Below are 24,341 nucleotides of genomic sequence, written 5' to 3' on the forward strand. Positions count from 1 at the left end.
CTTTTAACCAGCACCACCACAACATTGGGAGCATCATCTTTAACACTGCCTGCAGACCTCAGCTGGCAAGGTTGTGGGGGTGAGGGAGAGCTGGCATTGAGCAGAGCCCTTCTGTCAGCGAGGTGCCGCCATTTGTGGGGAACCACCAGCGGGACTTTTTCCCTTATATTCATGCTATGAGCTGACTGAAAGACCCCGGAGTTGCCACCAGAGATTTGAGAGAAAGGCAGCAGCCTCCCCAAAACCCCCTTCCCATCGGTGCTGTTAGGGGGTGGCCAGTGATGGAGCCAAGGGGGATTCACTGGCTCCTCTTTCTCCCTACAGCTGGTGAGGTAGCCCACGGGGACACGAGAAGTTCAACACGCTCGTAGGCTTCGGATTTTTTAAAAAAAGAAGGAAAAATTAAGGGTGCGGGGGGTGCTCCCTTCAAGTGTTCACTGAGGGAGGAGCGGGGGTGGCGCAGTGCCCGCTGGGAGTTGTAGTCCCTCGCCGCTCCCCCGCCGCCAGCCGCCTCTGGCGGGACACTCGGCTTCCCGTCACCCCCCGCGGCTGCCGGCGGCGGGGGAGCGGCGCCATGGGCTGGTGCCGGCGGCTGGGGCTGCTGGGCGGGCTGGCCCTGTGGGCACGGCACCTCCGGGGGGCGGCGGGGGCCGGGGGGGGGCCCGAGGGGCAGGGAGCCGAGAGCGGGGAGCTGGAGCTGAGGCTGGTGCAGGTGGTGTTCCGACATGGCGCCCGCACCCCGCTGCGGCCCCTCCCGGGGGCGGCGCCGGTGAGCAGGAGGCGGGGGGCGAGCGGGGGGGGGCTTGGGGTGGTCCCCGGGGGGCTTGGGGTGGTCCCGAGGGGCTGCCCCCCCCCCCCCCCCGGGCTGCCCGCTGAAGCGGTGTTGACACAGGTGGAGTGGCACCCCCGGCTGCTGGAGGTGCCCGCTCGGACCAAGCTGGACTACACGGTGACCGACCTCAACGGGGGCCCGCGGCCCCCCTCGCGCTACGAGGAGAACTACAAGAAGACGACGTTCAAGGTGAGGCGCCCCGTGAGGGTTTCTTCACGTTCCCCCCGTATATTTCCCCTCTAGGCTTGTTTATTTCCGTATTCCAACGCGGACCCTTCCTTTTCTCCACGCTCAGGGCGGTGCGATCGCGGGCAGCTGACGACGGTGGGGATGCAGCAGATGTTTGCCCTGGGGGAGAGGCTGAGGAGAAGCTACGTGGAAGAAGCCAACTTTCTCTCACCGACCTTTAAGCCTGCTGAAGTCCTGTGAGTCTCTCGGTACCTTTCCGGACCTCCCCTTACTTCCCCCCTCCTAGCAAGTACCCCTACGCTAGGGAAGCTTTCTGAGTGCATACATCTCTCCCTCACATAGCAGACTGGGCCTTCATCTCTGGTCAGTCTGCAGAGCCCAGCGTGAGATCTCACTCATGACATGAAGCATCTGATTTCCCGTCTGTCCTGGGAGGGACACCAGGGACAGATTCATTGCACCTAGGTTTAGCCACTGACATTATGTGCTTTTGTGGTGAATGAAGAGAAACAGGCATCTCTGGAGCACTGCTCAACTGACTGTACATGAAATAACTAAAGTTCAGTGAGATCAAGTGCACCCCCGCTGCTGAGATCAGTAATGCTGGGAGTGTCTGGATTAGGATGAGATAAAATCACAGATAAGTGCCCATTCGTCATTTTCACTGTCTCTGAAGGGAAGTTAAATGGTAGTTCAGATAGCCTGTATGTTAAGGTATCCATAGCAGGGCGAGATGAATCCCACCGCAGGTTTCCAGAGCCAGAGTGAAATCTGAACCCCCGGTTCCAGCGAGTCCTCCCCAGCTGCAGCCCTGTCCACGCAAAGGAGAAAGTGCTACCTCACAAGCTGCTTTCTCTCTTTCAGCGTCCGTTCCACTAATATTTTCCGGAACCTGGAGTCCACACGGTGCCTGCTGGCTGGGCTGTACCAACAGCAGAAAGAAGGTTGGGGAGACTTCTGACCAGTACCTTTCCTTAATCAGGCTTCCCTAGATCCACACACCTCTCACATCCCAACTCTCTCTGGCTCCTGGTTGTTGCTTCTTCATCAGCTCTTTGCTCCTGGCCCTCTTCCCCGTGCTGCCTGTGTGCTCTTTATCAACTTGTCACTGGCTCCCTCTCTTTGTGTAGCTTACTGCCGGTGCTCAGCTTGGATCTGTTGCCATCAGTGCTGCAATTTCAGACCTGCTGAGGAGGTTTGCGTTAACTGCACTTCAGAATCAAGAGGGCAAAGAGTTCCAGGCCCAGTGTTCACAAGATGCAATGTCACATCTGAGAAAAGTTTCTCAGAGAAATCAAAGTATCTCGGCGATAGGAGTACCAAGATCCCTCATGAGTTCAGTGTATGGAGTAACTTTCAGCTGTATCTGACAGTTAACAACTACTTGTATGTCCTAGAAATACGCTCTGGGTTTTGAAGAACTCACCTCTGCTCCCTCAGGAACAAATATCAAAAGTGATTTTGCCAGAGATCCTTACACCTCATGACGCAGAAACTGATCTTTGGCACATGCAAACACTAGAAAAAAATGAACACACAACTAGGAAGTGTTACAAGGTACACCCAGACAGCCCTATGGAAATAAATGCCAAGTGAACAGAAACAGCACAGCGGATTGTGCTGCAGGTGTAGCTCAGTGGGAATTGCTAGATGACAACAGTAGGCTTGAGCAGAAAGACTGGGGGAGTGATTAAAGCGGTCTAAAGACATGCAGATGCACTAGTGATCACAGAAGCTTCCTTCTTGTTCCGCAGGATCTGTTGTCATTGTCACTGATGAAGCAAGCTCAGAAATCCTCTACCCCAATTACCACAACTGCCAGCGCCTGAAATGCTTGAACAGGTAATTGCCAGCCGTGCCTCCCTGTATGATTTCACCGCTGTTTCATTTTAGCAGTAGTAATTTAGAACAGCACATTTTCTTTTCATTTCTCAATTTCTTCCCCTGCCACTTACTGTTTGTTGGGAATGGTTAGCTAGTTGTACAAAACACTAGGTGAGCAGAGCCATATACCAAGCACTAGCACCAGAAAATTTAATTTAGCGTATGACTAGCAAACACTCATTACTAGCTAATGTACAGCTATTCTGTGGCATTGCTGCAGGCCAGCGTTAATGTCATCTGCATCCTTTACCATGCCTTTCATGTGTGAACACACTGGGCCTTCTTTTTAAATTCATCTTCTCGTTTGGGGGTTATTACAACATTCCTGCCACGCTTTTACCTTCAAGAAACAGAAATATACCAAGCCTTGACACCTTTAACAAAGACTATTGAAATAAAATAAAAAACATCCTACATGAAAAGAACGCTCGTGTTTGCAGAATCAAGCACTCCATAAATGCTTATGCCAGGTCGGGCATGAGGTGGAAACCAGACAAGGCAAACGTATTGCAGTTTGGTTGGATGATACATTAGCGTCTTTTTGTCCAAAGTTATTTAAGGGTCATTGGAATTCCTTTGTAAAAGCTCATTATATAATGCTCGAGACTGCAGGCCACAGGTTGCTCTTGACAGCAGTGAGATGACAGCCCACAGAAGCAGCTTAGGAAAGCCAAAGTATATTCAAATTTGCACAAAGGAGAGTAAACTGCAAGCTCTTCTGCTCCCTCCCTCCATCCCACCAACTGCACATTTTGCAACCGTGTTGAGGTGGATTTCTTGAGCTGCACTAAGAAGCACTGACCCAGCCTAAAGGTCTGCCTGTGCCAGAATCTTTCTGTTTTGAAATCAAATTCAAAAACTACAGCTGTTCCTAAACAAACACCTTCTCTCACCTCTTCCCCAACAGACCAGAGTCAGAGAAAAAACAACAACATGCAAAATGCTTAACTCAAAGTATCTGGCTAGCATTGATAGTCTCAGCTAAACTTTTAAAAATAAAATTCAAATCAGTGTAGGGGGGCAGGTGGCTTCTAACACAGTCAGAGATGAATTTAAGTTACAAGTGAGTACCTAGGTGTTTCCCTTTTCCTACACCATACAGGAATCATTTCAAAGCTTCACAGCTCTTTCCTTCCATGAGGCAGTTAAAGGCTGCACCTTGGAGACAGGCTTGCAGTGTTCCAGTATGACTGGCTGTTAACCAATACAGAGCCTTTGCTTACAGGAGCCTCCTCTTTGGAGATGTTACTATCACATCTTAATTTTTGTTCCCCTACCTCCGTGAGAGCAGATGCCAACTGCTGACACACAAAGTGTTTGTCCTCTCTGCCAGGGAGACTCCCAACATCAGGAATCCCTCAGTACCCAGCGGTGCTCATACTCCTCCCTGATATGAGACATCTCCACTGGACTGGGGGGGTTATAAAAAAAAAAAAAAAAAAAAAAAAGAGGGGTAGGAAGTCTGACGTGTGAAAAGTTTTTGTTTTGTTTGTGTTTTTTCCTGATCCCCTGACAGGCAGAAGTTGAAGAATGCTCTGCTACAGCCAGGTATCTCTGATGACTTGAAAACAATTAAGGAGAAGATGGGTATTGACGGTGATAAGTCTGTGGACTTTTTTCTTCTCCTTGATAACCTTTATGCTGAGCAGGTGAGCTGAGATGCATTGTCACGCTATTACAGAAAGAAATACCTCTTTTTTTTCCCTGTCCCCATGCATATGGAGAAAACAATTTTATTTTTTTTTTGGAGGTGTCAATGCCGACTGATACCATTGGGTATCCTGGTATCTCTCTATTTAGTTCAGAAAGTTTATAGAAACAGCACAGCCTTTTTTAAAAAGCAAGATACAGAGTCAGCCTTCCTCTAGGATGGCTGAAGACTTACCTCCTATGTTTATGTTCTTACCTTGAAATCCAGTATCTCTTTCAGGTGTAATGCAGTAAAGCTCAGAGGGTGGCTGGGCCTTGTTTACCACCATTAAAGCACTTGTAATGGCAAGTGCTTTCCTTTTTTTTTTTTTTTTTGGCAGTCGGCACCTAACAGGATCATCTTAATTCTGGTTCCGGCATGCCGGCCCTGAGCCAGATTGCCTCTGCTACTGGAAGGGAGCTGGGCGTATTCGTACCTCCCCTTAATACCATTAGCTCCAACAAAAAAGTGTAATTGGGCCTGCTGGTGTAGCTGTCAGCTGAATAGTTCAAGGTCTGTTATACTCACCTCACACAGCCTCAAGGAAAGATGTCCGTTCTCTTGGTACATGGAGCGAGTCCATGTGTTTAAAAGCCACACTGGAATTCCTCATACGAATACTGCAGTGCATGCAGTGGTACAAACGCTGTGACGTGAACAGCCGTTGTCTGCGGGCTGTCATTTGTGTGGCTTCAGGCTTGGCTCAGAAAGGGGCAAGCCTGTTGTTACCTTACCTCCTCTCCTTGCAGGTGCATGGGTTGCCGAGCTGCCCTGTGCTGAAGAACTTTCAGCAGACAGTTGAGCGTCGATCCGTTGACTCGCTGCTTTTCTTTCTGGAAGACGGTTCAAGGTGACTGCCTGTACCCGTGCCTCCAGCCTGGGGGTTTGTCCTAGCGTACTCAGGGTGGATGACCTGCGCTAGCTTACCGTGGCAGAGCTCAGAAGTCCTTTCCAGTCTGCCCGTTTCCCCACCAGAGGTTATTGCCCCCTCGAGGGGTTTGTGCCTCAGCCATCTCAGTGCAAAGTCCAGTGCCTTGAGTCAGGGAGACCACACCGAGGAGGCCAAGATGTGGGCTCGTGTCCCATTTTGCTGGTAGCTGTGGAGGGAGTAATGCCCGAGGAACAGTACTAAGTCACTGGTAAGCAGTGAATGCCTCAGTTGCCAAAGCTGTTCAAGTGAACCTGTGTCACAGGCAAAAGCAGAAGAGCATGGGAGATGCTTCGAGCCTGAGTGCTGAGGCTGCACAAGCAAGGCTGTCCTTGCAGACACACAACTACAATCTGAATCCCACCCAGGTACATTTATCCCAGGGTTGGCACCTGCACAGCTGGGCTGAGAAGTGTTGATGCTAGTGGAAAAGGTGATGCCAGGCCCTGCACACGTGTAACGACTTGCAAAAGAATCTGCTGCTACATGCAGTTAATTACTCACTTCACAGTGACTTGTAAAGGTGGCTGAGTTGCTAACCTAGCAGCAGCTTTCTTTCCAGATTTATTTGCAGCTGCCATAGTCACCCGTGCTTCTCAGATGGTGGCACAGGACTGCCCTTTCTGTTAGAACGCTTCTCAGAATCATCTAGGTTGGAAGAGACCTCCAAGATCAGCCAGTCCAACCTCTGACCTAACACTAACAAGTCCTCCACTAAACCATATCGCTAAGCTCAACATCTAAACGTCTCTTAAAGACCTCCAGGGATGGTGACTCAACCACTTCCCTGGGCAGCCCATTCCAATGCCTAACAACCCTTTCCGTAAAGAAGTTCTTCCTAATATCCAACCCAAACCTCCCCTGGCGCAACTTTAGCCCATTCCCCCTCGTCCTGTCACCAGGCACGTGGGAGAATAGACCAACCCCCACCTCTTGGCCTTAGCCTTTTCTTTAACTTGCATTAGAGATCTCAGGTACCGAATGACTGATTTTCCCCCAGTCACACAATAGCCCAGAGAGCAACAGTCACAACCATACTCCATTTCCACTTAGGTATTCATTAGGAAGAGTTTCTTCATACTAGAAGTTGTCAAAAGATCTCCTCTTTGTTTGATACAGAGATAAAAATATGTATTTTGTAAATGTAGGTGCTTTTTCTCCTTAGTCCCACCCCCAAAGACCCCAAGCACTTCAGCTGGTCGCTCACAGTCAGCTGTAGTCATCGTCCCCGGCTGAAATCCATGCTTCCAGAATCACAACTAGGTGAAGCAAAATGGGATGGAGAACATCAAGGAGTTTCTGGGTTTTCCTTTATGTGGACCACATCTTGTGAGACTGGCTTGTTAGCACTTCTCCCCTCCCAATCTGCAATCGCGTTGGAATCTCAGTGGTGACTAAGCAACTGCTGAAATAAAAAGTAACCGTAGGAATCACATTTAATAGTTCTTAGCCACATTCAATACACATTAACAATTTGTGAGGGAAAAGCAGGTTTCCAGGCGTTCATTTGAAATTAAGTAATTCAAAGGTTAAAAAACTAGTAGATTTATTTCTGCTTCTTTTATAGAGAAGTTCTTCAGATGTGTGTTGGTGTCCTTTTCTATACCTTACAGAAGAACATTACAGAAGCAGCAGATTCCTCATCTCCAGCTGAAAAGGCCAGGTACAGGGCAGATCTCTCCCTCTAATCGTTGTAAATTCCAACTTGCTGCCAGTGTGAAAAGCTGGTTCAGAAAGATATTGAGTGCGTGAGTAAAGAGAATGAGTGTTCATCGACTAGGAAAAGCATGAGCAATACTGGCTATCCAGAGAAACACAGCTAACCTTTTAGGATTTTTTTTCTTTTTTTTCTCCCCCCCCCCCCTTTTTTTTTTCCAATCAGAAAGCTTATTCTCTATGCTTCTCATGACGTTACCCTTATTCCTCTCCTGGTGGCCCTGGGCACCTTTGATCACAAGTGGCCCCCTTACGCTGCGGATGTGACCCTGGAATTGTATCAGCACCGGCAGTCCAAAGAGTGGTTTGTTCGCGTGTCTTACCATGGGGAGGTAAGATCCCACAGGAAGCCCATTGTACACGTCCTCAGCTTTTGTTTTCGCACGCATCTGTGTAAAGTTGTAAAACGAGACTTGTTTTGAGCATGCTCTGGAGCCAGATAAAGTAAGACACCTAGAGCTCATCCATAGTAGCCAAGGTATCCCTTCTGGTGAGCTGGCTCTTGATCCAGTACAAATTTATGCATGGACTTGGCTCGGCTAGCGTATTTCCCTGCTGAAGAATGCATAAGGATCAACAAAAAAGATCTGTGATTTTGTCTCTTTGCCTTTGCAGGAGCAAGTGGTGAAAGGATGTAGAGCAGGTCTCTGCCCACTGGAAGAATTTCTAGAAGTACTTTCACAGTATTCAGTCACTCCAGAGGAATACAATAACCTGTGCTCCCAAATGGAGGAGAATCAGCAAAGTGACTCGTAAATAGTTCTTAAATTAAACCGTTTATTGTCACAATCTTTGACTATTTTTCCGTATATTCTTGCTATATTCTATATTCTTCCGTATATTCTTCCCTATTTCTAAAGCTATTTCAGATGAGGGAACTTTTTCTGACCAGACACAGGGTGGCACAGTGTCACTCTTCACCGTTAGCAGCTAGAGGAAGGAAGCTGCGTAACAGAATGACAGAATGGCTCGAGTTCACTTCTGAAATAGCCATACAGAGGCACAGAGAGCCTGAAAACAGCCCTGTTTAAACTGCCCTGCTGCTTCAGGAGTACCAGAAAACGACTGCTCCTCATACGCAGGGACTGTGGGATGAAGCCCAGCTCACTCTGTGCTACCAGACTTAAGAGCTTTGACCTAACAGTTCACAGAAGGTTCTGCAGTTCGCAGAAGCTGCTCTGCCTTTCCCTTCCCTTTGTCACATTGGAGATTTTACTCCACATACAGATGAACCTCCCAAATTGCGTAGCGTTTAGCCACCCCATCGTCTCAAAGGCATTTTTGTGCACACAAAACCTCTCCAAAGGGACAGGAAGCCTCCAAAGCTCTTCCCTGCACTCCTGTAATTATGGAAATTCTGCTGTGAACATGCAAAACAACCACAGTGGGCCCAATGCAGGAACATGCACTTGTGGTAACTCTGCTTAAAGTGCTTTAAACAAGAAAATCCAGGGAGCTGCTACTGACTGCAGCTTTGGGCAGTGCTGCATCTGTTTTGCACTTGGTGAAACAGGAATATTACCAGCAGAGCCAACAGAAGTACTTCTAGCTGAGAGGCTGACGCTATCCTATAAGACAATACTAAGGACAACTATGCTGCCAAAATGCTCACAGTAAATAAAACTTGGATCCTACTTTTGGGATTTGTAAAGGCTAAAATATGGGGGGACCACTTATTAAAATGGTGCTGCGGTTTTTGTTCTGCACTACCCCTTCTCACTTAGAGAAAACAGACTGCAGCGATGTTATGCGTAAGTCATTGACAGATATGTGACTGCAGGCACTAGACTACCTTCTCCCTGAGAAGCGTGGGCTGGATTTACCTCTACTCTTTCATTACACTGCCCCCACCACAATTACATGTTGACACCGTGCACAATGAACAGAATAATTTGAATACTAAATACATCGCTGGAGGTCTCACTGAACTGCTATTAGAAACTGTCAAAAAAGCAAACAAAACATTGTTATTTTGCACCAAGTTCTTTATGCAGCCTAAAAACATAATGCCATTATAGAAAAATCAATGGCCTTGCTTAAGAACAGCGTGTTCTGCTCTAGTCAAGCTCTCTTGCATGGTATAAAGTATTTGGAGAGCCGTGATGCAGACATTAGGTATACAATTGGAAGTTATTTGCGAGGTGTGGACTGCTTGGGAAGGGGGATATGGGGGAACATCACCAGAGGCTTCAGCTGTATCAGTAGGAAGCAGGAATTCACATACCTTCTGAAAAGAGAGCCACGAGCGTACCCCAGCAACACTGAACAGCAACCAGGCTAGAAACTGCAACGCACTCGTGATCTACAGGACTGAGCAGCACAAGCTGTTCTAGCGCAGCCAAAATTATTAGAGGGCACTGCATTCACCCCATTAAAATAATCTAAACACTCTAACAGACTAATGTACATTTTGGTACCAACAGAAGATCTCAGAAAAACAGGCCAGCTTCTTGGCAGTGGCTAGGAAGAAGCCTTCTCTGTGAATGGGTTACTTCATAGTTATCTCATAGCTGCTTCTGCACCCAGCTCGGCCTTGGTATGAAATTGCTCAGACCACGCATTGCTCAAAGCCTGCTGAGCAGCTCCAAAGCAGTTGTGGCCCCCAGTATGAAGGAGCCGTGTTTCTGACCAAGCAGGTCCAAGTAATGATTTTCGAAGTGGGATTGGTGGGACAATGGAAGAGTTCAAAGACCACAGGACAGTTAAGTGTCAAGCGCCAAACTGCAAGTACAGAAGAGCTGAGGCATTTCTGAACACATGGAATATATTTATATAATTATCAAGAATTATAATGATAATATATATATTATCATCAAGAAATCCATAATTTCCTAAGGAACCAATGCATCTCTGTGGAACAGGCCTACTTCCCTCGAGAACCAGGAGAGAGAAATCCAAGGTAATGGGACGCAAAACAATCCAAAACTTTCTTACCTTAGGGCTGTTAATCTGAGTACTGCTGAAGCGAGCTAACAAGTTCAGCCTCAGGTTCCCTTATAAACTTGAAGTAACCAGAGTTAGTTGGCCTCCCTGGCTACTTTAAACCAATGCAGTTACCTCAAGTCAGTCAACTCAAACCAAAGGCCTTTCTTCATTTTGCATTGCAAACCTATCCTCACATACTGTGTTACACTCCAGGCCAGGTTAGTATAGTGGGAAATTGGCAGGAAAGCTGACAACTTAAAGGTAGGGTTTTATTTTCACTTCATGTAGAAGAGCCTCTTTTAAGGTTTCCAGTATTCCAGACAAAACAGCGCCGCTTTTCGTTCCTGCCTCGTGCTCCGACTCAATCAAAACCAACCATGAGGTTAAAGCCTGAGTGTATAACAAACAAGTCATGAAGACCTAACTTCTCTCAGTGAAGGACCATGAGCACTGAAGGTATGCTACTTCAAAGTCAAGATCAAGGGGATATCGAGCTCAGTACGTTTGTCAATAAGGCCAACATAGCAAAGCTAGCAGTTTGGGTTTGGAGTTGAAGGCCTGAAAAACCACTCCAGGTAACGTGCTTTAATCTTAAACAGAAACAGCACAATAAAGCTAGGTGTTACACATCTGTCACAACAAACAGCATTAACAGCAACTACAGAGACTGCCTAAGAACTGAAAAATCTTTCATTGAGAGGTCACCCCACCATGAAGGTGACCCAGCCCACATAAGCAAGACTTTAGCTTAAGAATTATACGCGATCAATACAGTGAAGCACACTCTACTAAACGCCAGCCTGTATCAAATATTGCTCATTTCTCCTCAAAAAATAGCAAAATAGGGAACAGGCTTCAGCCACACCCTGCCAAGGCTGCATGAGGGAAGTATTCACCATCATGAGTGCAGAAGAAAACCAAGTGTAGCCTTTTCGGCCATCGGAGTAAAAACAGCATAGTAGACAGTCAACACACACACTACAAAATTAAGTTGTGTCTACACCGTATTTGTAAGAGCCCAAACACTTTGGCACAACAAATGCTGAGTTCCAATAGCCTGAGGAGTGTTCCAGGTGCACATTTATCCTCCTCAGGAGGAGCCCATTACTCACATCTACTCCAAGGAGGATATGTAAGTTGTACCAGAAGCACCACCAGCATTTAAATCCCAGTCAAGACTGATGCAGATCAGATCTCCACGCATCGGTCTGTTTTCTGAAACATTACCCGTTAGGTACCGCCACGAGGTCAGTGCTAACTGGTAATTCCAGCGACTTGCTTGTAATGTTCTTTGGTAGATTAGCTAGCCAGCTAACACAGGTACAAAGCTCAAATTCATTTGGACAGTGCTTAAGACTGCCAGCATACTTCACAGATGACCAGTTCGCAACAGACTACTACTTTAAAACAAGCAGATTTCAAATATTTTAAACTTTTGATTTAGCAGGCACATTACTTTGTGTTTCAGAAGTTCACCATCTGCTGGCTTTACCTTTTAAGTCTCTCCGCGCTCCGGCTGCGCAGCCATCTGGGATGAGATAATTTGAACAGCAGACTGTTTCCTCCCATGCTACTAGAGAGGAAGAGCAGCCAAGCATGTATGAATAAAGTCTATTTCATTCTTTCAAACAAAGGTGGAGGAGGAGGATTTGAAAGTTTAAAAAAAAAAAAAGAAAGAAAGAGAGAGGAGGGGGAGAGGAAGAAAACTAAAAATGGCAACCCCACTTTCCATCTTCAAGTGCACCATGGCTACCAGAGCTGAGTCACAGCTACTATGGGAGATAAATCAGCAGGAGAGAGCAGAGCCTGACTTACAGATGCTAAGGTGAATTTGCAAGGCGGGCAGCTAGAAAGCTTTTGCATTTGCGAAGCAAAAAGGGGAAAAGTGGGATCAGAGCAAGGCAAAGAAGCTCAGCCTCCATTTACCGAGTTGCTTTTCTGACCGAATCCAGCTAAAGCCTTTGAACCTCTTGTCAGTTACCTGGTGTGAATCAGGCATCACCCCTGAGGTTAAGGGCACCCACAAGGACTCAGGAGAACCCAAGTCTTCTGCATTTTCTGCAGGAAAAAGCTAAGACACTAAATGCCAACGTTTTAAGTTAGATGGGAAGAAAAGGAATTTTAATTAACCAGCATCTTAAAAATGCATCCTTTTGCTATCAACTGGCTTTGAGACAGTGACCCTGCTATGCTAATTCTTCTACACTAAGCTGCAGTCACCTCAAATACACTAAGCTGCAGTCACCTCAAATCCTTTGCTATTCAGAACACCTCAATATGCACAGTAAGCAGCCAGGAAGATTATTAAAAAAACTCCAGCTTATTACTACATCAATCAAGTTTGCTTTGTTCAGCATGGTAAAAATAGTCAGACGTCGTGGCAGAAGCAGCAACGTTTAAAAAGGTTGCACTGTGACAGTTCCCGTGCAAGGTGCTAAAAAGGGAGCTGTGCAACCATTTAAAGAAAAGGTAACTCCTCTGTACAGAAATAACACTTACTGTGTCATTGTCAGCTCTTTTTGATATCTTGACAAGCCTGTGCTTCAGGCACGCTACTTGTCTTATTAGAGGGAAGCACCACAACACACATCCTACACTTTGTCAAAAGAGTAATTCTCACCCAAAATCATTTTAAATTTGCATGACAGCGCAAAGGTGAATTCGGAAGCAGCCAAGGGAATGCTTTGAGGATTGCATGCCTCCAAAGGGGCAAGGCTTCACTCATTTTGTAACACTAACAACAAAATTTTGGTAAGCTGGCCATGGACAGCAATTCTTTTTCCACCTGTTAAACATCAGTTAACTCCCAAACACTCTCATGCACAAGCATCCACTCCCTACCCTGCAGATCTGACACCTCCTGGTCTTCTCCAGGAGCGGGGCTCAACTCGCGATCGATGTTCTAGCATCCAGTCTTTCACTCCTCATAGACAAAACCATAAAACCTGCTTGCTGAAATTCTCTCAAAGGCAAGTTTGAAGAGACAGGGGATTAGAAAGCAATCGATGAGAACCGCAGCAAAGCAACAATTTACTCAGCAGGGCTATCTTGATAAAAATCTGCTCACTGTCGACTTCTCCCTCACCTTTGTTATTTAAGTTCATCCGCTCCCTGCTGCCTCAGCCTCTGAGCGGCAGAAGACAGAGACCCTGCCCAACCTGCAGCCCCCGGGAGACACGCAACCGAAGCAGCTCGCGCAGCGTTAAAGACTCCAGCGCTCGACAGGCTGACGTCGCTGCTTCGGGGAAGCTCCAAACCACGTACCTGTAGCGCTGCGAACGCTCGCCAAGAGGAAGCAGCAGAGACGACGGGTTTCGGCTATTCCTTGACCCTTGATAAACTGAGGGAGAAAGATCGTAACCATCGTCCCTGGGGCGTTCAGAAGCAAGACCTCACTCTGAGGAACACCAAGCTCCGTCCAACAGTAAGCAAAGAGAAGCGCCTCGCAAGGAGCACATGGTTGCCTACAGAGCCAATTTTTATGAGCTGCTGGATCTTGCCCCACCTAGCCTCTAGACTGCCTGTGATCATCTTTGGGAGCAAAGAGTCATCTGGCCAGCCATCCGATGCACTTAGGAAACAGCTGCATTGGATAAAGAAGACAGTTCATCTTTGTAAGAAACAATATATTTTATTTTTCTGACACCACAGCCCTGGCGAGTGGTTTTGTACCAAATTTAATGGAGGTTACACAGAACGTTTTACGCTGGGGAGGAAAAAAAAATAACCACAAAAAAAAATCCTGGATAACTTTTAGTGTCTGTTCCACTCCCACATTAATAAAATCACTTGGGGTTTCTAAGAAAAGGAGAATAGGAAACAGTGAGAGAGACTACTGTAGAATGTAACAGTGTCCAAGTCCAGCCCCTTCCTAAAAGTGGGAAGAGTCCCCACAGGAGGAGAGGCGCTCCTAGGTTTACCCCCCAAAATAACACAATGTATTGCAGCTGCCATAGGAGGAGACAGAAGGGGGACGGAGAGAGAGAGAAGCCTATTTAATAAAGAGTGGGAGGGAGAGACAGAAGGTGCTGGACAGCACGCCATAATTTGAAAAATATGTCCTTAACTTATTATTTATTTCTTTTAAAAGATTCCCCTCACTGAACTTAAGTTCCTTTTTGTGCTTTTCATTAATACTCTGCTCTGAGGTCGTAGTTTGGTTTTTCTATACATTGGAGTTGAAGGAAAATAGTCCGAAGTTCTGAAGATGGATTCTCCACCTAAAGTAAACAGCCTAGAATCCCATTCTCCTCTCACCCCAAAGACTAAAGTCTCTGCTAAAATCCCTTTTACAATATAGTACAGTACACAAAAAACCCCAAAAATAACCGAGAGTCCTGGGAGAAGCCAGTCCGAAGGACGTAAACATACAGAGAATGGTGCAACTTGTGACAAATGGCAATTCTCAAAATACAGCTACAGATTCTCAAAGCAGGTGCCATCACGGGATACCCAAGTCCACAAAAATAATTTTTAAAAAATAAATCTTAAAAAAAAACAACCTGTTAAAATGAATAATTTTTTTTTCAGGTAATTCCATACATTCGAGATTTCCCAAAGCGTCCTCTGGTCTCTTTTCACCTATTGCATGGCCAAACTGTACTCCTGAAGCTCCCAAAAAAGCCCTCAGGACTTGGAATCTCATCTTCACAAGGATCAGAACATCCAGTCTTACGGTAGCAGCTTAAAACATCATGTTCCCTGGGTTTCCAGGGCCTTGGCTAAATCCTCCCATGCCCACGTCAGCAGCCATGCCTCGGGGCCTCATCTGGGGGGGAATCATGATGTTCTGTTGGGGTCCCATCATGCCCTGCATTGACATCATCATGCCGGGTGACCCGACGGGGCCCGGGTGGCTGTACAGCCCCGCGGGGGCTCGGTCCTTGCCTGGGATCATGCCCACGGCGGCCACGGGGTTGCTCATTAGCGCGGGCTGCCCGGGCATCGCCGTCTGTGCTGGTGCCATCATGCGATGGTGCGGCCCCATCATGCCCTGCTGCAGGAAGGCCGGCGGTCTCATCGGGTTGTGGCCCGGCATGGACGGAGCCGTCCCGAGAGGGATATCCGGAGTCCCCACCGGCCCGGGGCCCCCCATGCCAGGCAACGTTAGTCCCATCCGCGGGGTCTGCTCTCCTATCATCCCCTGCATGTGGGAGAAGCCGGGCCCGGGCCCCTGCGGTTGCTTGCGGCCCGGCACCTCCCCGCGAGGGAAATACTGTAGTGTCTGGCTCGGCTTCTCCGACGGGATAATCCGGGAGAGGTCGAACTCCGGTATTCCCGTGGCTCCGGGACGGATCACCTCCTGCAGCTCCGGATCGGTGAAAACCGAAGGCATATTGTTTCCAAGAACAGTGAAGGAGTCTGGACCGCCAGGGCCTCCAGTCTTGCAAAGTGCTGGATCTGTCGAGCTTTGGGGCAGGTTGGTAGGACGCCCCAGAGGTCCTTCTCCGTGGAAGCCCATTCCCGCCGGGAAGTTGCCTTGCCCGCCGCTCGGCCCGTTGTGGGGAAATGGCACCTGCTGTGGAGGGGACTGTACGGGAGGGAACCCCTGCGGGAAGCCCAGGCGTCCTTGAGGTACCATTGGAGACTCTTGGGAACCGTGCCCCATCATCGGGTTGTGTGACATCAGGCCGGGTCCCACGGGGACCCCGTGAGGAGGTATATTGGGTCCCATAGCATTTGGAGAGGGCATCTGGTTGTTGTGGGAAAGAGGCTGGGTCATTCCCATTGGGCTAAGGGTTGGCATTGGACCCACTGGGTTTGGACCTGAAATTCGAGGATTCTGAGAATTAATGCCCATTCCTAGGGAAGAGATAAGGAATCGGATTTAGGTAACAGCCAAGCATAAGCAAACCACGAAAATATCAGAGAGCTTTCTGCAAGGTTACCACATCCACAAAAAAAAACTAATTAAATTACTGCTAGTAAAAGAAAGCAACAGTAGTGGCTCTGGAGAGTGCCATTTTAACCAGAAAATTGATGCCACCTGCACAGCAGCCTCCCTAAGCTCATCACTGCTCTAGCGAAAAGGGACTAAAGCCTGCTCTGTAAGTAGGATCTCAACCCAGCTCACACCTTTCCTGGCAGTCTAGACATGGCAGTCAGTGACAAACATGTCTGCGGCAGATTATCAGCACATGGACACTTGTCCACCGGGAGGTGACTGAATCTCCTTTCAAAACCTAAGAAGCGATGAATCAGGTAACGCTGATAAGCCTAGGCGGTGGCGATTGGCGAGGTTAATGAGCTATCATCAAACTTACTCAATTAGTCAGCTTTCCCAGGTATATTCAGCAACTCTTATCATTAGTGTGTGAAACAGATAGCGAAGCTACAGGTAAACTCATCAAGAATTCATTACCAGTTGCTGCTCTCTTCAAACATCCAGTCATCCCCTCTTGCGACTATTAATTCAACCGGGTGGAGAGCCTACTTTTTTATTAAATACGTGTGTAGCCATCAACGTTAAACTGTCAGCAGAAATTGTATTTATCATATGAGTAGGCTCTTCTGTGAGAGAGTCCTAAAGAACAGCATTTTATTTTGCCTTTCCTCCCGCTTTCTGAGGTAGGGACCAGGACAGTTTGCCTCAATCCCAGCTGAGGTCCCCTGCCTTTACACACTCCCTTTACCAGAAAATGTACATTTTGAGAAAGTCTGCTAACCTTCTTCTGTAACAAAGGCAACGCACAAAAATAGTGGAGAAGAAAAGACCAGATGATTCAGTGTCAAAAAAAAAAAAAGAAACCTTGCAATGCTTCTGTGGCACTGTCTGAAGACAAGGGAAGAATGCTTTCCTCTGGGTAACACATTGTAGGTCTGACAATTATCCCCATGAACAGCCTTCACTCACACAAGTTATCCCACATGTGGAATAAGAGTGGGAATCTCTCACATATATAAAACAACCCATGACTATATATCCTTTAAGGTTTCCCCTCTCATCACCTTCATCTGATGAAGCTTCCATAAAAATCACTCTCACTGTACTGCCCGATAGCTTGGGCTTACGTTTCCTTGAGTTTCTTACCTGGTACACTATTCATAGGTGGCAAATTTGGGGAGCGTGCCGGAGGGGAGTCATCATCTGAGCTGGCCACAGTTTTGATGGCATCATGATAGAGCGGTGTTGAGCTGGGCATGGCAAATTTGGACATCCTGGACATCATGATGGAGAGAGGGTTCTGGGAGAGGGTTGGCTCCGGAGGCATTGTGTAAGGACTGCTAGAGGGAAGATTTCCAGGGAGAGTCACAGGAGCAGACTGGCTGACTGTGGAAGGAGGTGGACCACCTTAGAGGGGGAAAAAGAAAGAGAATTTATTTTTTTCACCGTTTTTTCCTTAAATCGCACCCTCTTCTCCTAGAGGATCTCAAAAACTTAAAAACCCTTTTATTACAAGGGACCATCTGACTAATACAGTCAATGCTGTGAAAAGTAACCAGAAAAATAAGCCTATCGGTCAAGATGGTTAACATTTGTTATCCTGGATTCTGCACTTCTCCTGGAACCCTCAAGAGCCTGTACAAATCTACAAGAACCACAATCAGGTAAGTGAAAATCCTACAGTTCAACTTCCATGCACCAAAGACAAACATATACACCATGTCTAGCCATAAAAATTGAAATAAATACACAGTCAGTTAATTGATCCTGCGCCCACCAGATGTCAACTGCAACTCCTTTCCCTTTTTCTTTAAGCAGCACCAAGCGAACACAAAAGACGTGCAGTGTGATGAAAAGCTGGAGCAGACAGTACGCTGAGACATGTGGGCAGATTTCTGACAAGCTGTACCAGCAGCTACAAGCAGAACTCCTTGTTTTAATTTCATTTCTGCTTTTACATTTACATATTTACTGCTTGATCCAGTTAAAGAAGAATTCTCTGTACCTCTTAGCTTACCGTAATCCTTCGCTCTCCCCAAACTAGAGCTAACTGCACCTCCAGCCTCCTTTGTCCTTCAGCAACGATCTCCACGCCACATTTGAAGAAAAAATACTGATCTGCTGGCAGAGCCCGGCCAGTAACCCTGCTCAGTGCTGCTAGGGGTCGGCCTCCCTGCGGCACCACTGCTGGGATTCCCCTGCTCTCAGCAGGCACGGCCCTGTCCCTGCAGCGCTGCCTGTTACCAGCAGCAGCACTAGAGGGCAACCTGGGCAAACCCGGCTCAGAGGTTTCCCCAGGCCGGAAAGCTCCTGCGCTCGGAGCCTGGCTGCGGGGAGAGGGAAAAGAGGGGAGAGGCACACCGTGAACAGTCCCGAGCTGTTCAGGAGCTGGCTGGGCTCTCAGACCTCTGTGCCAAGGACCTGGGCCAGAGCCCGAATCTCCCTGGTTTTCTACCAAACGGGGATCATACAGCGCCCGCTCGCTGCTCAGCTCTGTCCAAAGCGAAGTCCAAACAAACGTTAGCACATCTCCTCGTCTGGGCTGGGACACCTGGAAAGCTCTAACCACACCTGGACACGCAGCTGGCCCCTACGCTCAGCATGCCTTTGTAGGAACTTTTTATTCTGAAGCATTTTCATACCACAAGCAGAAACTTCTCTGCAAAGCCACAACCATCAGGAGGTAGGGGCACAACAGCCAAAAACCGCTCGGAGGACAGTCTTCTCTCCCCAACACCAGACATCCTTTCGCACCTCCAGACCCCACCCTGTCACTTTGTTGTCCTCCCAGCCACCAGCCCTCACCCCCAGGAGCTACGGCACAAGATGGAGTTGGGACGAGGAGGGGGCACTCACCCGACTCCACGTTCCCCAGCATGGCCGGAGAAGACATGGTGAGAGACGCCTTGTGGTTCGGGGGAATCCCGGGGCTCTGCAAAGGAGGCTTTGGAGACGAAGTCCATCCCGGAGAAGGTGCGGGGAGAGACGGAGACTTGAGGTGGACAGGAGAAGCAGCAGCAGACCCCAAGACCGGGGGGGACTTAATGGAGGCAGCAGCAGCTGCGGCAGTGGGGCCCGCGAGCATTCCTGCCAGCTGGGAGGGCGTCTGGGGGGACTTGAGGTTCCCCGAGGGAGACCCCATCATGGGAGACTGGACCTGGCGCATGGTGGGAGACTTCAGGGGGTTGATCCCTGGAGAATGCACCTGACCGGCTGCGGAGATATCCAGGGGCTTGCGGCCCAGGCTGCGCTGTGCGGGGGGAGCAGTGTTGAGGCTATTAGGGTTACTGGTGGGGTTGAGAGGTAGTGGCGGCATGTGGCTGAGCCGGTTGTTAGTCCTTTGGTCAGGCCCCATCTGTTCTCTGAGATTTCGGAGGCCAACTCCTGGGCCCTGAGACATGGGAAGGAAAGGCCTGGGACCCATGCCATACTCCTGCTGCGGGTGCTCCCCGAACGGCAACGGCACCATCTTCTGCTGGGAGGAGAGCATCTCCGAGACGCCGGGCCGCAGCTTCATCATCTCTTCCGGCCCGACTCCCGCCTCCCTCAGCTTCTGAGGTACCAGGGGTGGGTTGGAGCCCATGCTGACATTCATGCCCATGTCCCCCTTCATGCTGCCAGGGCCCATCCCGAACTCCAGCTCCCTGCTGGAGCCCATCTGGGGGGGTATTCCTTTGGGGAAGTCCCCCCGGGAGGGGCTCATCGGCCCTTCCACCGGCATGCGCGGGAAGATGGGGTTATTCCCAGGCTCCATGTGTCTCTGCGAGGGAATCATTCTGTTGATCTCCATGCCGGGCCTGATGCCCTCCATGTTGAGGCCCGGGGGGAGGCCCATCTGCTTCTCGGCCAGCTGCTGCTGATAGATCTCTTCGGGCAGGCCCTGCGGGTTGGGGAACCGCTCCCCTCGGCCGGGACCGCTGAAGACGCCCTGGCCAGGAGGGAAGTTGCGGCCATCTGGGATTTTTGGCACGTCGTCTGGCCAACTGACCCCTGAAAGCCCCGGCCGGGAGGCGGGATTCGGGACGTTGGGGCCCTCCATGTCAGGGTTCATCATTCCCGCGAAACCGGGCAGGCGCATCTGGCTCCCGGGCATGTTGGGATGAGGGGCCATGCCCCTGGGGGGCAGAGAGTGGGACATGTTCATGCCCTCGGGGAAGGGCTCGGGACCCCCGGGTCCCCAGCCTTCCCCTGGGGTCATCTGGTAGGGGGGGGGAGGGCCTCGCACGACGCCGCGAGGCCCGTGCTGATGGACCATCATGTCCTGCAGGGAACACTGCTGCACGACCACCTGCTCTTGCTTCCTTCTCTTCTCCTCGTAAAACTCCTGCTGCAGCTTGAGCCAGGCCACCTGCTCGGGAGTCATGTGGTCCAGGTGGTCGGGGCCGATGGGTCCCGACTGGGAGTTCATTGGTGGTGGCCCCATTTCATCTGGGGAAAAGGGCATGTCCCTGTGTCCTTGAGGGCCAAACGGAGCCCCTCCATCTGTCCGAGACCCTGACCCTTTGCCTAAACTTTGGGATTGAGCCATCATGGCCTGTATCGGCCCTTCAGGTTTCTTTTGGGGACCATCCAGCACCCCAGAGTTTGGGGGCGGCCCCCCGCTCTGCCCTCCCGCAAACTCCTTCTCGTCAGGGAAGAGCATGCGCTGAATGTCTCTCAGGGTCTGCAACGAGCGCTCCCGGTGTTCCAGCTGCTCCTGCGACAGCCCATCCGGATTCTCGCCCAGACTGGACGGGTCCCCCCCAGACACCGGCTGGGGAGGACCTTTGGGGTCTGCAGCGGAGCTATTGCTACCTTGGGAAACTGGGCTCACTGCTCGGTTATTGGGGGTCGAACTCTGCCCAAATCCTTCCGCCTGCAACGGGGTGGAGTTGGCGGGGCTGCCCACCGACATCACTTTGCTTTCCACGCTGGGACTGTCCTGATCTATGGGACACGGGGGACCAGTGGGTTTGGACACTGGTGCTGACACGGGTGGAGTCGGCTGCATTTTGGCGTTCTGGGGAGGGTTCTGGTCCTGGGCAGCAGGGGGCTGCGGCTGCGGCAGGGGCTTGGGTTCAGTCCGAAGTGCAGTGATCTGGGGGTTCTGAAAGAGAAAGCCACACGCCGTCACTCGCTCTTCTTACAGCTGCGCCACACAAGCAGAGGTGCCAATGAAATGCCCTGCCTCAACCCCACCAGCCCACGCTTCGCAAGGAAGGGTAGCTTCCACACAGTGTTTACGGAGCGGCATCTTGGCCAGAAGAGAGAGATTGGATCAATTGCTCAAGCATTACAGCAGGTACCCCTTGCTTCTGTGCAGGCTCTGCATGAGCAATGGGTTGGAAATACACCACCCAAATACTGCGAGACTCAAACTCCTCTTTGGATAATCCAAGACATTTATTTGCGGAAGGGTAGGACAACAGCTGTCCCTCTCTTTTCCATCCTACAATTTATTCCAGAGCATAAACAACCATCCCTCTCTCTGAATCACACATGCACAAGCACATTTACCATTTCCCTTCCCACCCACATGCAGGTAACTCCCTACCAAGGGTACAGTGTTTCGTTCCGCCTTGCTGTTTGAGATGTTCTGGATATGAAAGGACACGATGGTTTCCACCTGTCCCTTCAGCACGGCTTCTGCAGCCCTGCAAAGACAGACAGACAGACACGCACATCCAGTTGAAGCTAAGAATCAAGCTTTCCTAACCATCCTCCCTTCTATCCTTCAGCTGGCAGAAGGGAGAAAGACTCAACCACACGTATTTGACTCCAGATGAGCAGCAAGAGAAAAATGCTCACATCTACAAACTCATCGGCATTTAGGGGTTACGTCTTGGTTTAAGTCACCCCAGCTGTACTCACTGCATGGATTGCAAACCAGTATCTTATCAGCATTTGCCAAAACTGCACCTCGGAGGACTAAATAATCACTTTTCAGAGGGCAAGAGGCAGTGATATTCCCCGCTCCACCTCTTTTGGTATCTCCAAAACACTTAACACTGCCTTTTTGCTACAAAAACGCCGTGGATGGAGAAAGGGCACATGAGAGTTTCATAAAAAGGGAGCACAAATCTAAGCCTCGCCTCCTGAAGGCATTCAAGCATCTACCTACTTGTTGGCCATCTCAGTAGAAAAGACGTAAACCACTTTGGATGGAGTCTTCTGCCCACTTGCTGGCTCCAAAGTAGCAGTCAGGCCATGGGAAGGTGTGGAAGACCTTGGGGCTGAAGCATTTGAAGGAGTCATGGAGTGTGGTGTGTGCTGAGAATCCTGGGACTTCACATGATCGGCAGAATTGCAGTCTGGAAAGGTAAAAGAGGAAAAGAGGGGAATCACTATCCTGGGAGCTCTTTGGAAACCATTCCTGGTTCATTATCTGGAAACAGAGATTTTCTTCCTCTAACATTCCCGCTTCTCCCTCACGCACTACTAAAGGCGATTCTTCTGTTACACCACGCACCTTCCCTCTTGTGCCATGCTGCCCTGCAGGCCCTGCTGGCAGAAAGCTCAGCTTGTCCCATTTGGAGACAAGTGGCAGCTCCCAGAGCCGATCCCTTTGCATTCTCTAACAGCCACACAGAATATCAGGAAATCCACACAACGGAAATGTCCAAATATACAAGTGTCTGCATCTAAGGAGAACACACTGTGCCAAACGCAACTTTTTCTCCCTCCTCTTCAGCCACCTTAGCCAGGAGACCTAGCAAATGGGCAAAGATGGACGACTGCCCACCTCATCTGTTTTCACACTGCCTCACAAGGGCAATATGGGAGCCAGGAACAGAACCCAGAAATCCCAACTCTCTGCCTTGTGTTACCAGCCAGGGTGCTCCGCGTTATGTATCCGTGTTGACAAAACAGGCTTGCGTATTGTTCAAAACCCCAGTTACAACAGAGCAGTTCCTGAAAGGCCAAAGGCCAGAAGGAAACCAACAGGCTGCATTTGTACTTTCAAATCCTCCGGGGGAGTTTCAGAGTTACAAAGGAACTCTCCCACCAGAGTCAGGCCTGCACTTCAACTTAACATGACGAGAAGAGACGTTTACCGATGCCAGCTACGACAACCTCCCCTCTTTGCTTGCTCTCAAGACCCTTAGACATTGCTGGCTGGAACTCAGAGAACCACAGGCAAAGAAATGTTTCGCTAACACTTGCCTAGCACTTCTCCATCCCACAGAGGACACCTGCTAATTGCCTGCATTTGTGCACGGACCCTAGCAAACGTACCTTTGATTTCAGGGTCGTCATTAGGAGTCCCGGCTTCCCTCTGTTCAAAGGAGTCTGCCGAAATGCTTCTCTCTCTCTTCCCCTTCCCCTTGGCACCATTTCCGGCCCCATTCTTTAGCCCCATGCTCCCACCTGGGCCAGGGAGCACTTTGGGGGGGTGACCTCCACTTTTGGGGTCACAGGGAGAGGGCTGGGATTGGCTGGTGGAGCCCCCTTGTTTGCCCTGGTTGGAAAATTTGGAATCCAGCTGGGGGTTGCCAGACGGGGACATCACTGTAGGGGGACGGACCATCACCTCCTGCTTTGATTTGGGGCTACTGGGGACAGAGGGGAAAAAAAAAAAAAAAAAAGACAGACAAGAAAGTGACAAATCACTCCACAGATTCATTCAACCCTGTGGGAAGAGAAAGCAGAAACAACCAGTGCCACCTTTGCAAGCTAAGACAATTGCTGACAAATAAGAAATGCCTGCAAGCTTAGAGTCATCCAGGTGCTTTTCCGAACGTGCCCTGAAAGGGTTATTATCCAAGATGGGATCTCATTGCTCAAGAAGGCACTAGGGCAGGCTACAGACCTGCCAGATCCCAGGAACTGCTGTCACACGAGGACCTACCTCTGGAGCTTCTGTCAATAAAGACAACGGTTTCTATGTGCACAGAGAAGCGCCTCACACCAAGACCAGCTCAGAGTAAACAGACGCAGCACAATAAAGTTCACCTCACCACTCTCCCGGACCCAAATTATACAGCGCAGCTCCCATCTGAGCAGACCCCCCCTGCACCTCCCTATCCAGTTCTACAGGGAGCACAAGGAAAACCCAGCATTACTGCAGCATTCATCATACGTTGGGGCGAGCTGCCAGGAAAACACAAACCTCTGACCGTGAAAACAATTAAACCAGCTACAACCTGCCTCTGAATAAGGAAAGAGAAGGATACCATCTCCCTGCACACTCCTGCAAAATGGGGCAGATGAAGCTTCTTTCATTTGCCAAAGGAAATGCAAAATCCTTTCCTCCCCTCCTCCATTCAGCCGATCGCATCCTAAAAATATTTTGTTCCCCTGGGTTTTACGCACT

The 24,341-nt window shown here is 49.4% G+C and overlaps 2 protein-coding genes across 8 annotated transcripts in view; one reads left to right on the forward strand and one right to left on the reverse strand.

Annotated features, from left to right (window-relative positions):
• The first annotated feature begins 574 nt into the window (after window positions 1-574).
• Window positions 575-8,028, forward strand: ACP6 (acid phosphatase 6, lysophosphatidic). Its single transcript, XM_035540506.2, is given in 11 exon segments — window positions 575-769; window positions 893-1,021; window positions 1,128-1,137; window positions 1,140-1,257; window positions 1,886-1,965; window positions 2,776-2,863; window positions 4,422-4,554; window positions 5,345-5,445; window positions 7,091-7,186; window positions 7,406-7,571; window positions 7,855-8,028. Coding segments are annotated over 11 exon segments (1,257 nt in total). The 3' UTR covers window positions 7,996-8,028.
• Window positions 8,029-13,779: 5,751 nt separating this feature from the next.
• BCL9 (BCL9 transcription coactivator) overlaps window positions 13,780-24,341 on the reverse strand; it is a 67,341-nt gene continuing 56,779 nt past the window's right edge. For 4 of the 7 annotated variants that reach the window (XM_035540669.2, XM_050708081.1, XM_035540668.2 and 1 more), the window contains exons 4-9: window positions 23,264-23,580; window positions 22,149-22,338; window positions 21,582-21,681; window positions 18,905-21,134; window positions 17,195-17,455; window positions 13,780-15,966 (exon numbers count right to left, since the gene is read on the reverse strand). In XM_035540669.2, coding sequence (XP_035396562.1) covers window positions 14,849-15,966; window positions 17,195-17,455; window positions 18,905-21,134; window positions 21,582-21,681; window positions 22,149-22,338; window positions 23,264-23,580 — 4,216 coding nt within the window. In that variant the 3' untranslated portion in view covers window positions 13,780-14,848. The remainder of the gene's footprint in view (window positions 15,967-17,194; window positions 17,456-18,904; window positions 21,135-21,581; window positions 21,682-22,148; window positions 22,339-23,263; window positions 23,581-24,341) is intronic. The other 3 variants (XM_050708084.1, XM_050708083.1, XM_035540670.2) reach the window with 2 other exon arrangements.

This window comes from Cygnus atratus, chromosome 1 (assembly GCF_013377495.2).
Source record: "Cygnus atratus isolate AKBS03 ecotype Queensland, Australia chromosome 1, CAtr_DNAZoo_HiC_assembly, whole genome shotgun sequence".
Lineage (NCBI taxonomy): Eukaryota > Metazoa > Chordata > Aves > Anseriformes > Anatidae > Cygnus > Cygnus atratus.